General features: G+C 43.2%; 1 protein-coding gene across 5 annotated transcripts in view; it reads right to left on the bottom strand.

Moving 5' to 3' along the window:
- The window catches only part of LOC121288335 (endothelin-converting enzyme 1-like), a 340,217-nt gene that overhangs the window by 88,722 nt on the left and 238,395 nt on the right, over positions 1–13,100 (bottom strand). For all 5 annotated transcript variants that reach the window (XM_041206886.1, XM_041206887.1, XM_041206889.1 and 2 more), the window contains 3 exons: positions 9,063–9,187; positions 3,289–3,435; positions 2,837–2,902 (listed from right to left, as the gene is read on the bottom strand). In XM_041206886.1, the coding sequence (XP_041062820.1) occupies positions 2,837–2,902; positions 3,289–3,435; positions 9,063–9,187 (338 nt within the window). The remainder of the gene's footprint in view (positions 1–2,836; positions 2,903–3,288; positions 3,436–9,062; positions 9,188–13,100) is intronic.

Raw genomic sequence — 13,100 nt, 5'->3', positions numbered from 1 at the left:
CTGTTGGAGGTGCTGTCTTATGAACAAGACATTAAATCAAAATTCCACCTGTCCTTTCAGGTGATTGTACAAGACCCCATGGCACTATTTTGAACAGAACGCCTCCTTGGAGTCCTGGTGAAAATCTGAAATAATGTTTGTGCAGCACAAGTGCTAGACAGCATCCATCTCTAGCAAGAGAGAATCTAACTATTTCCCCATGACGTTCAACAGCAGGGCTATCATTGAATCCCCCATCATCACCATCCTGGGGGTTACCATTGAGCAGAATCTGAACTGGACTAGCCATATAAATACTGCAGGTCAGAGACTGGGAATTCTGCTGCAAGTAATACACCTCCTGACTCCCCAGAGTCTGTCCACCATCTAAAAGGCACAAGTTAGGAGTATATGGAATACTCTCCACTTGCCTGGATGCATGCAGCTCCAACAACACTTAAGAGGCTCAACACCATCCAAGAGAAAGCAGTCTGCTTGATTGACTCCCCATCCACCACCAACGCTCAATGGCAGCAGTGTACATCATCTACAAGATGCACTGAGCAACTCGCCAAGGCTCCTTCGACAGCACCTTTCAAACCCGCAACCTCTACCACCTAGAAGTACAAGGGCAACACATGCTTGGGAACACCGCCACCTGCAAATTCCTCTCTAAGTAATACATCATCCTGACTTGGAAATATATCGCCATTCCTTCGCTGTCACTAAGTCAAAATCCTGGAACTCCCTCCCTAACAGCACTGTGGTGTACCTACAACACTGTGGTGCACCTGCAGCTCACCATCACCTTCTCAAGGGCAATTAGGGAGGGGCAGCAAATGCTGGTTTTGCCAACGATGCCCACATCCCATGAACAAATAAGAAAACCCAGTGGAAATAGGTTAACAGGCCATTTATTTGTGGAACGTTGCTGTGCACGGAGCGATCGCGGTGTTTCCTACATTTCAAGAGGACGTCTTTGGCTACCAAGTGATTTGCGATATTCTGAAGTTGTGAAAGATGCCTATATATGCAAGGTCTTGTGATTTTAAGCAGTGAGTGCTAAATGCTGACACTGGTTGCCTAATGATGCCAGAGGCAGTATAAGGACAATAACCTAATCCAATATTCCCAAACAGAGTATGGCCTCCTCTGCCCACACGTCTGACTCACTCCTCCTCTGATTCTGAAGCACATAAATCCCATTGTAAAACAACCACTTCTATTCAAGCAAGGAAATTAAAGTTCTGCCTTCAGGCTGAAAAATGATAATTTGAGGAACTCTATTTCTTTTTGAGCAATTATTTTGTACACTCAATCACAAGGCCAGTGAGGTTTTCCCTTAATTAATTAAATTCAGTGCACAGACGATGACCCCATATCACTCCCAAAGTCTACTGTATGGAACAGTAACGCTTTAGAGTGATGTGCAATAGTGCAGAGAAGTTAGCACCCCCATTGTAAAGAAAAGGCACATCGCAACTACTGGAAATTGCAGGTCTTTATGACACTTGAAAAAACCACAGGTTGGTTACTGTGTGGTTAGGGAGTCTGATCAAGGTCACTCCCTATTGCTTGCTTGTATTCCAACATTTATTGCTTTCCTGGGCCAGAGATCTCTAGGCAGTCTTTCCAAAGGTTTGATTCTCTCTCTCTCAATGTCCTTGTTGCCCGAGGGTTGCTAATCAATGCTCAATGATGCCACGATATCACCATGAAGAGACAGGTCCAAGAACTAGCTCAGTTGTATGGGGATATATTGGCATTATTAAGGAACACACTCTAACCATCTGAGATGACCTGCTCTGCTTAAGTTAGGACTAGAAGTTCTCATATCGATGGTGGGTGGACTGTGTTTGAGTACATTTTCTCATTCCTTGAACTAATCTATTAAAACCCTGCCTTGGAAACAGAACAGCCAGCTAAACATCAAAGCCATCACCAGATTTCCTCAACCTTTGGATGTCCTGTAGATCTCTTTAGTCTGCAATGAGTTGACATTCAATCCAACTTCACATTTATTCAATTGCTATCTATAGCAATATTAAATCTGTAAATGAAGCCAAAGAACTAGACCACAAAAGGCACAGCTAAAGTCACAGTGGGGACACTTGTCAACAGTCACACATAAACCATATACAATGAGGCATAAGTCCACAATTGCTGAGGGGCTGCAGTACCCTTGGCTCTGACTCCCTCGTCATAGTTCTATGAAGTCCTTTACAAGGGAAAGCTCTCTGTTTTCTATATTCCACAGCCATGTTCAAATACTATTTTGATGAAAATAGACTTGGGCCTGGCCGTCAAACATACCCACCCCTCAATGCATTGATGGTGGCTCTGTTAAATTGTCTGTGAAATCTTGCCCATGCTAATCTCAGGTGGTTTGGGGTGTTACAATTGTATTCAGCATTCCCTGGTTATGGAAGGGGAGAGCAGGGGCCAAACCAACCAAGTTTCCCATTCGCGATGACCATCCCCTGCCCATTTGCTGGAAAATCCTTTGATGCAGGAAGTCGACAAGTGACGAATTACACTTCATCCTCACAGTCAAACAGCTGCTGAAACTCATCGATGTGCTGGGGTGGGGTGTTAGAGATTTATCACAAGTACCTGTGGCGGGTTAGCAAGAAGCTTCCAAGGCAGAGTGGCAAAGGGGGCAGAGTTGAAGGAATAAGGGGAAGGAGGATGAGAAATTACAAAACAAAGGAGGATGACACTTCTCACAAGGTAACAGGGCAGCCTGGTCATAGTCTCAGGGGTCAGTCTGTGGTCATATTAAACCCCTGCCACAGGCACAAAGTGCTGGATTTACCTACAAAAGGTTTCAAATATCACTCTCCTAGGCTCCACCTACCTTTTCATTGGCTGTTTTGTTGAGGTAATAATCTCTCGATGGTAACCCTAGTCCTGACTGGTCCACCTGCAGAGGAAGAAACAAGAAATGAGAGTTAGAGAATAGAAGTGAAATGAACTTCTGAGTTTCTGGGAACATGCATTTTTCAAAACTCTTCTCATGATGACTACACCCTTCTCCTTCCAGAATGAAGCAGGCTTTACAAAATACGGTTGCAGACAATGAGCATCCAGGCACACTGATAGATGACCATAAAGTTCAAGAAACGACAGCCGAACTCCGATGACAATGGCTCATATTTGGTAAACTCTTTTCAGAGCGTCTTGAGCTAATTGATCACCGGGTTTCATAGCGACACCACAATCCACTTGACTTGGTACTTTACACAGCCTATTGATGAAGCTGCCTCTCCCTTCCTCAATTTCACCTCAGTCCATCCCATGGCTACCTACCTGTATGACGTTACTGTTGGAGTTTTTAGAATCTGTGCTGATGTAGATGGTGAAGAATGGGGAGGTTCGGTAATGAGCTGTGACAGACTGAAGGACTTCCTGGAAGTTGTCCTTATCCCATGACTTGGTGATGTTCCAGCCTCCCAGCTGTGGAAAGAATTTGAAGAGGTTGTTAAGTGAGCAACTGTGCGATCACCAACTTCATTTATGTGCAATTGTAACTTTTCGTGGATTACAGATGATACAGCACAGGAGGATGCCATTTGACCCATCATGCCTGTGCTAGCTCTTTGAAAGAGAACCCAATTAATCCTGCTTTCCTGTTCTTTCCCCCCATAGCCTGGCAAAATTTACTTTTCAAGTATAAGTCCATTTCCTTTTGAAAATTACTATTGGTTCTGCTTCTACCACCCTCTCTAGCAATGCATTCCAAATAATTGTTGCCCAACTTGTTCGGTAAAAAAATGTTGTTTCATCTCCGCCTACCTTTACCCCCAATTAGCTAAAGTCATGTCATCTGGTTATTGACCCTCCTGCTGGTGAAAACCAGTTCTTCCAATCTATATCTGACTCCCTCTGATTGTCCATTTTCTTACGCAATTATCAACCCCCCAACCTTAAAAGCACTAGCAAACCTCAAGTGCACCAACCCGATGGCCAATATTCACCTTTAATTCCAGGCAACGAGCATTAGGAGGCTATTCATCCCTGGGAGAATCACATAAAATCCTAAACCTGTCATCATCCAGCATCCCAGATATTAGCATTTTCTAGTAGGGATCCTCAGGTAAGACATCAGGAATGGGAACGTGAACTGCCTTATCCCAGGGGACATCATGGCCAAATGGACCAAGTTGCTCCAGCCAAATCCTACAGGCCAGGAATTGGACCTGGGACTATCCTTGCCTATAAGTCTCAATAGGGCACTGCACTTTCCAACTCAACCACTGATTACACTCAAGTTAAACTTAAGTGCTTTGGGTTGCTCTTCTATCTTAAAGGCACTATCCAAATGGAAGTTTTGCTTTATAATCAATGTAATAAAATGACTGTGACCGTCCAGTTTAACCCACATTACCTGTAACTGGATCACTTCCTGACTTCCATGAGCTCCCAATCCACTAAATGCCTCAATTTTAAAATTCTCATCTTTGTGGTCAAATCCCTCCATGATGCCCCCACGCCTACACCTCTCCTTGCAAAATCCTCGTGCCCTAGGAGCCTTTGAGAGCACTGCTCACCTCCAACTCTGGCCCCTGGTCCGTCCTTCATCGCACCACTGGTGGCCGTACTTTCAGCTGTCTAGGCTCTGAGCTCTGGAATTTCTTGCCCAAACCTGTCTTTTCTCCTCTCTTTAAGATGTTCTCCTGCCTCTTTAACCAAGTATTTGGTCAGCTGCCTAACGTTTTCTCCTTTGGCTCAATTCCTGACTGATTATACTCCTGTGGTACCTTGGGATGTTTTACAATGTTAAATGAGCTATAAAAATATAAGTTGTTGTTGTTGTCCTACAACGTTTATACAGTGCAGCCATTTCCGAAGCCAAACATCACAGTCACCGTACTTCAAAATAAATCAATGTCACTCAAAATGGCCACCTCAACGCCATGTTTTAGAAACTGGACGGTACACCGCAAGCCTGGGTACCCAACTCCCATGGACACCTTTTCTGTTGAAGAGTCATACGGACTCAAAACGTTAACTGTGCTCCTCTCCGCAGATGCTGTCAAACCTGCTGAGTTTTTCCAGGTATTTTTATTTTTGTTTTTGTTTCCCATGTTAATGATGCCTCAATGTTGCCAGAATGCCAAAGTGGTCAAGGCGTTAGGGAAGAAAATGGTTAGAATGGAGAATTAAAGGATCACGGTCCTTTCTTTATGGCCACAAGTAGACGAGGTCACAGGATCAGCAGGTAGGGACTCTGTTTCCTCTTGCTCTTGGTTAGATATGGCTTTCAGTTTGCTGTTTTCCTTTTGCAATTGGCCACGTGCACTTAGTCTGATGACAGCCTCTCCAGGATCTTTATAAATAAGGCAGAACTGCTTTTACAGAGAGCAAACTTGTAAAGAACAAACACAGAGTATATCAAACACTGGCTGCTCAAATATGGCCATTTCACAATGAAGCTCCACTATAATTAGGGCATTGCTTCTGTTACACTCTCCAGCAGTTACATTATAGCTTAAAAATGTGCGATAAAATCAGAGAATGAATTGAACTGCCAGAGTCCTTTACAAATCGTAGTCAAATACAATTTCAGTTCCTCCTTTTTTAGAAAACCAATATAGTGGAGAGCGAGTACACTGACAGCTGTCAGCTGGGTTCAGTGGCTAACCCTCTCGTCTCTGAGACAGCTCATGGGCTTAAGCCCGCTATGAACCTGAGGACATGATCATCGATTTGGAGCAGCACTGAGATGGTTCTGTCATTTCAGAAATGCTCTCTTTCAATGAGATGTTACCCTGAGACCCCCTCTGCCTGCTTAGCAAAGATTTGTGGCATGACAGCAGGGAGTTCTTCAGACCGTGCAGTCATAGTCTCTCCCCCAACGCTTGGTTGATGGTCAACACCGCCAAATAAATGGGAAATCTGGCAATTTGTTCATTTGTTGCTTGTGGGATCTTACTGTGCACAAATTGGTTGCCTCATTTACCCTTATAACAGTGGACGCTTTTCAAAATCCTCAATTTGTGCACAATAAACTGAGTCCTCATCTTCGTGGTCAATCCCCCACTCCCCCATTCTTGCAAAATCCTCGAGCCCTAGGAGCCTCCAAGACCACTGCTCACCTCCAACTTTGGCCCCTGGTCCGTCCTTCATCGCACCACTGGTGGCCGGACCTTCAGCTGGCTAGGCTCTGAGCTCTGGAATTTCCAGCCTAAATCTGTCTTTTCTCCTCTCTCTCCTCCTTTAAGATGCTCTCCTGCCTCTTTAACCAAGTATTTGGTCAGCTGCCTAATGTTTTCTCCTTTGGCTCAATTTCTGACTGATTACAATCCTGTGAAGTACCTTGAGATGTTTTATGATGTTAAATGAGTTATAAAGATGTAAGTTGCTGTTATTGTCCTACCATGTTTATATAGTGCAGCCATTTCCGAAGCCAAACATCACTGTCACTGTTCTAATGCAGGCTCGCTCGGTCTCTCAAAAATTCTTGTGAACATCCACTTCCATGAAAGAAACCTTGATATTTAACCTGACTTTCCTCAGGATTCGATTCCGATGTTTATAACTCATGTTTATGAGCTTCGCATTGTTGGCAGTTAAAATTCTTTGCAATCTTTTTGCAAGTATTGGTTTTGAATAAGAGATCAGTCATTGCCAAACATGAGTAGACAATTAACCATATGCAATGGAGCATAATTGTGCTGTTTTGAAATCTTTCAAATGTGCTCTCAGATGTATTTTAAAACTGGACATTACTATTCCTTCATCTCTTTATCTGTTATAATCAGAAGTGAACATCAATGACAGAATTTTGTCGCACTATATGAACAAGACCAAAGTCCATTTGGAGGATCAGACAACACACTCCCTCTCATGTGTGAAAGATATTGTTTTATCTGGGTCTGTCATTTCTAGATGTGCACTAGTAAAATGGCAGCTTGAATGTATTCTTTATGATAACATTTCATAGACAATAGCACCTTCCTTCTGGTATGGTAAAATTTTGCATGATCTACAACTATTTTCTGAGTCACCCTTAAAAGGAAAGCCCATAAGGCTGCAAGCACTGGCTTTATGCCATCTGCAATATCAGTAGAGATTTTCTTACCTTCTTTGAATTAATAGGGATTAATATTGATACCATTTATTTAAATCTTGATGTCTCCATATTAACTGAACTCAAATTCCACCAGCTGCCGTGGTGGGATTTGAACACATATCCCCAGATATGGGTCTCTGGATTATTAGTCCAGCAACATTATTGTTAAGCCAACATCTCCCCACAATGTTTGTGAAGAGGCAGCATGTAAATGGAGCCTGCACCTGCAAGTCTGACAGCAATAGGATCCATGGAAAGAGATACATAGGCATGCCAGTCATGTTCAATTAACTCTGAGTTACCTCGTTGCAAAGGAAAAGGGAGCTTACAAAAAAACCAAAGAATGACGATTGAAAGAAGGACAACAATCTGTGAAACACAACGTCCACAGGGTAAGAAGCAAGCTTTTGTAGTTGGGATGCAGACTGAAGATTGTCAGAAATAGGGAAGAGGGACATGAGGTACCACAATCATAGAATCATAGTCATATGGCCCAAAAGGAGTCTGTTTGGCCCAATGTGTCTGTGCTATCTCTTTGAAAAGGGAAACACAGATATCTTGTGGGGCTCAAGGAAGTTACAGAAAAAAAAGAGCAGAAGCCATGGAGGGGATTTGAAAACAGGGATGAGAATTTTAAAGTTAAAACATTTCTAGACCAGGAACCAATGAAGGTCAGAAAGCAAAGGGAGCTAGGATACAAGAAGCAAAGTTTTGGATGAGCTCAAGTTTACAGCAGGTGGCAGGAGGCCAGGAGAGTATTGGAATCATCAAGTCCCAAGGTGTCAAACTCTAATCATGGATAATGTTTTCAGCAGCAGATGAGCTGAGGCAAGGACAGTGACACGCTGGATATAGGGGTGTAAATAGATGGTCTTGGTGATGGAGCAGATATAGAGTAGAAACCTCAGATCAAGGGAAAATAGGATGCTGAGGTTGTAAATGTTCTAATTCAGCCTCAGCAAGTGGCCAGGCAGAGGCATGGAGTTGGTGGCCAAGGAAAGGAGTTCGTGACTTCACTTTTCCTATTTTTTTAATTGGAGGTAATTTCCGTTCCTCCGGTACTGGACATCAGACAAACGGTGAGAAATCAGAGGCAGCAGAAGGAGTGCAGAGAGATGCTGGTGATGCAGCTCTACATCATATTAGGGTAAACTAATGTGTTTTTGGATGGTGGCGCCATGGGGGAGCGAGTAGATGAGAAACAGGAAGAGACCAAGGATAGATCCTTGGGGGCACTAGTGGTATAGTGCAGGAATGGGAAGTGAAGTGAAGTCATTGATGATGCTTCTCTGGTGTTGAGGGGACAGACAGGTTTGGAACCAGGTGAAAGGAGTTCCACTCAGCTGCATGATTGAGGAAAGGTGTTAGAACATGCTGGTGTGATTAACAGTGCCAAAAGGCTGCAGATGCGGTGGAACCCTGATTGGAGGTGTTCACACATGGATGTGCTGGAAAGATGGGCACGTATTTGGGAGGCAGGGACACGTTCAAAGACTTTGAAGAATCTGATAGTATTGACTGTTAATATCTTGTGATGGCTCACTGAAAATACATCCATTTTGGTCTCAATGTGCTTACCTTCTTTATAGTTCCTCTTCCCTTTGATCAGGAATGGGAACTCAAGTTGACTTCCTCTCCCAAGACCCCTGAGTATATCCCCAGTCAGATCACTAGCTCACCAAAGGCTGAGGACCAATCCTTAGACCTTACTACACTCTTGGAAGATGTTAGTGTGCTTTGGTGATCACAACTAGATGAGAGCACAGCCTGATGTAACAACACAAGGGGAGATGGGCTCAAAACAATCTTCGTCATCCCAAGTTCAATTGACCGAAAGGAGTATAAATACATCTGCAAGGTTCTTAGCACAGGATCAATAAAAACAATAATGTCTTGATTTAACATTGAGGCACAGTACCCTGACTGAAAATCAATTGAGTGTTGGCAGAACAATCAGTGTGGGAAGGTGACACAGTGATGGGTTTGGCCTGGTGCTGTCACTACTCACTTTGTTAATGATGTCGAGAAGGGGCTGCCCTTGCAAATCCTCGATCTTCTGCTCGTTCATGCAGGCCTGATAATAATGCTGGGCCTTGCGTTCAGCTTCACTTGTTGTGTTCAATGTGGTGTTTTCTAGGGATGAGATAGAATTTCCTTTTTCAAAGCTGCACAGCTCAGAGTCATTGAATAAATAGAAAGCAAAACTTAAACACTTAAAGATGTTTCCTACTTCATTAAAATGTATAAAAGTTACCATTTGTTCATACACATTTCATAAACATACACCCTTTATTCTGCCCTTTCAGCTGAAACTGAAGAACAGGAAGAGGCCATTCAGCCCCTTGAGCCTATTCTGTCATTCAATTAAACCACCACTGATATGTACCTCAACTCCATTCTCCTACATTTGCCACATCCCCCTTGATAACCTTTACCCTAGAAAAACCTCAATCTTAAACATTTCAATTAACCCAGAATCCATAACCTTTTGGGTGAGGAGAGTCCCAGATTTCTACCACCCATTGTGTGAAAAAAATACTTCCAGATTTTACTTGAAGAATACACCATTTGATATCAATCTTATTGTATTATTTGGAAAAGAGCAGGTGAGTTCTCCTTTTGGCATGTTCAACATCTATGCCTCATTTATCCTGTTCTTATTTATGAGAACATGCTGTGCATAAATTGACTGCTTCATTTCCCTGTTTCACAACAGTGACTATATACTTGAAATATATTTCATTGGCTGTAAAACACCTTGGAACCTCCCAATGTTGTGAAAATCTTTCTAAGTGCAAATCCTTTCATTCTAATTCTTCATATAAACATTTAGTAAATCTTTGCCCATTTGCAAATCCAAGGTGATGGATGAGCTGCATTGACATAAATCATAATGAGAGTCATCTCTGTCCTGTTGAGTATTTATATTTGGGAGGGGTATAAATGGTAACAAGAGGCCAAAGTTACCCATTGTCCTGTCTGAAGGAATGAGTGATGTTGATCTGGATTACTTTGTCCCATTTGTACATTGTTGCCCATTTCATCAGATTAATGAGAACATAATGCTATCCCATTGGATAGAAATGCTACAGACAAAGTTCAATTCTGTTGATCTTGGCCAACCCTCTTGGCTGGCTGGCTGATGTTTTTGAACCTGGCCAAGGAAAACAAAGAAACGACTGTGCAAACACCTTCATACCCAGCCTGCCTGCTGCCAGACAAAACGGTGGTCCATCATGCCCAAAGCTGCAGGGCAGCTGCTATGACCCTTGAGCTGGGGATCCTGCACTGTCAGAGATCCACCAGTGGCGGTCGTGCCATCGGCTGCCCAGGCCCTAAGCTCTCGAGTTCCCTCCCTAAACCTCTCCATCTCTCTCTCCTCCATCAAGATGTTCCTTAAAACCAAGCTTAGTCCCAATGTCACCTTTTACGACTTGGGGCAGAATTTAGCCCTGGGGCAGGCTCGGCAGGGGCAGTTGGGATGCCACCCACTGCCCGCGATTGAGGCCAGAAGGTGATTTCATACTGGCAGGCCGGTTAAGGCCTGCCCAGCGTGAAACGCGAGTGGCAGCGCTCAGTGCTGCCTGTGCGGGGCAGGGGAGGAGGGCAAGCATGAACGTCGCACATGCGCGTAAGTGCACCCTTGAGAATCACCCTGAGGCACAAGCTGCCTCAGGGAGATGAAGAGTGCAAAGTGCAAAGGTCGCTTGGCCTTTTTCGCCTGCCTGCCAACCGTATGGTTGGACAGGCAGCAAAACATGTCAGTTAATTGAGATTTTAATGACATTAACAGGCCTTTTAATTGCCGGCAGGCACATCACCAATTCCCATGCACACCCGCCAACTGAAATGTCGCACGACTGCACGTTGACCTCGGGATGCCTGCCAGATGTCAATGCGTGCCATTTTACATGCCAGTGGGTCAGGTGTGAGCCTGCCCGCTGAGGTAAAAACTTTGCTCTTGGTGTCAAATATTGCTCTATTGCACTCTCATAAAGCACCTTGGGATGCTTTAATATGTCATGGTGCTATATAAATGCAAATTGTTGTTAATATTGTCTCATTTACCAATTATTGCTGTCAATGAGGCTCAGGTGACAATGTTGTAATGTAAATACAGAAGGCTCTAGCAGGTTACAGTAAATTGGAATTGTAGTTTCAGTACTATTAGCATCTTAGTTAATGCAATGTTCCTAATTATTACTTAACCACCTAAACTGTGAAGAAATTTTCACGAGGCAATTAGTAAGGAAGTACTTCGATGTAAACGCTGACATTGCTCACACATGACATTGCCCAAAGGATAAGTAACTATTTCTGTGACTCTGGTATACAGTACAAGCTCACCAGAGCTTGTAAACAGAGGATCTAATTAATGCTCCCAGTCAATTCAGGAGTCGTGACTTTATGGAATTACCGAGAATCTACTGCACAGTAATAGGCCATATCAGCTAACTGGTCTGTACCAGTATTTATACTCTACACCAGCTTCCTCCCACTCTGACTGTAGATGAGGGTTTCAATTCACGGGGTACTGGCACCAGTACTGGAGGGGGAGGGACCTGTTTTATTGGGATGTGCTTCACTTCAGCTGTGCTGGGAGCAGTGTTCTGTTGAATCGAATTACTAGGGCCATAGAGAAGGCTTTAAACTAAAATGCTAGGGGGAGGGTTCAGATGAGGGGAAAGTTATGAAACAAAAAGTCAAGGTCATACAGCAGTGTAGCAATTTCACTAAAGATCAGCAGAGAATGACAGGAGGGGACAGAGAGTTTACAGCACTGGTGCATCAGTGAATAAGGTCAAATCAGGATTAAAAAACATTAAAATTAAAGGCATTTCATCTGAATGCATAAAGCACTTGCACAATTCAGATAAATGGATTTGATATAACAGCAATTGTGGAGACATGGTTACATGGTGAACAAGGCTGGGGACCAAACATTTTGTGTACTTGACACTTTGAAAAGGCAGACAAAATGGAAAAGGTGAAAGGGCAATCCTGATAATAAAGGATGACACAAGGACAATAGTGAGGGAGGATCTTGACTTGGAAGGGCAGGAAGTAGAATCAGTATGGGTAGAGATAAGAACGAACAAATGTTTCATAATTCTCAATCAATATACAATCCACTGGGGAATAAAAATGCTACAGAAAAGTGACCCATCCATGGCTAACTAAACAGGTTAAGAATAGCATTTGGTTAAAAGAAGAGGCTTATCATGTTGCCAAGAAGAGGGGGAGCCTTTTGCAGATTGTCAGAAAACAGCAAAGAATGAACAAAAACATTGATAAATATGACAAAAAATAGAATGAGAGGAATTGAGCAAGAAATATAAATAGATTCTAAGAGCTTTTATAGGTGTGTGAAAAGGAAGAGTGTAGCAAAAGCAAAATGAATCCCTTAGATGCTGGGACAGGAGAAATCATCATCGGTAATGTGGAAGTTGCAGAGGCATTAAACAGCTATTTTGGCCCAGATTTTTGCTGAGGTATGAACAGCAGGCCTTTAAAAATGGCAGGCAGAACCCGGATGCCCAAGCCCTGCCACCATTTCTGGGGGATCCCGTTTTTGTTTGTGGGGGAAGGGCCGGGGCATGAATTACAAAGGTGCAAAACAGGAATCAGCTTGGCCATTTGAAGTTAGTTCAAACTGAGTTCAAATTGACCTCTGTTTCACTGTTCCAAGGATTTCACTCCATAGTGTGAATTTAAGGTCTGTTTAAGGATCATGATCTGCAGTGATTTGAATCCCCAGCCCTTTAAAATAAAAAGAGTCAACAGCTTTCACTTGAGTGGAAAAAAAACCCAGATAGCTGCTGCTGGAATGCATTTGACAGAGTGGCCATCTGGTGTAGCTTAGAAAAAGCCATTAGCTTTCTGTCTTTGCACTATCAATAGGCTCCATTGTTCAGGTTTCTCAGCTTTTTTATTATTGCCGAGCCCATTATGAGTGCTTGGCTGAGTTTCAAAAGGTCCAGAAATACTTCTCTCAGTGGGGGACTGTGTGAACATTTTGATTGACAGTTTGAAGAGGATCTTAAAT

This window comes from Carcharodon carcharias, chromosome 15 (genome assembly GCF_017639515.1).
Source record: "Carcharodon carcharias isolate sCarCar2 chromosome 15, sCarCar2.pri, whole genome shotgun sequence".
Lineage (NCBI taxonomy): Eukaryota > Metazoa > Chordata > Chondrichthyes > Lamniformes > Lamnidae > Carcharodon > Carcharodon carcharias.
Note: the sequence above shows the minus strand (reverse complement) of the source record. Positions and strands in the feature narration are given on the sequence as shown.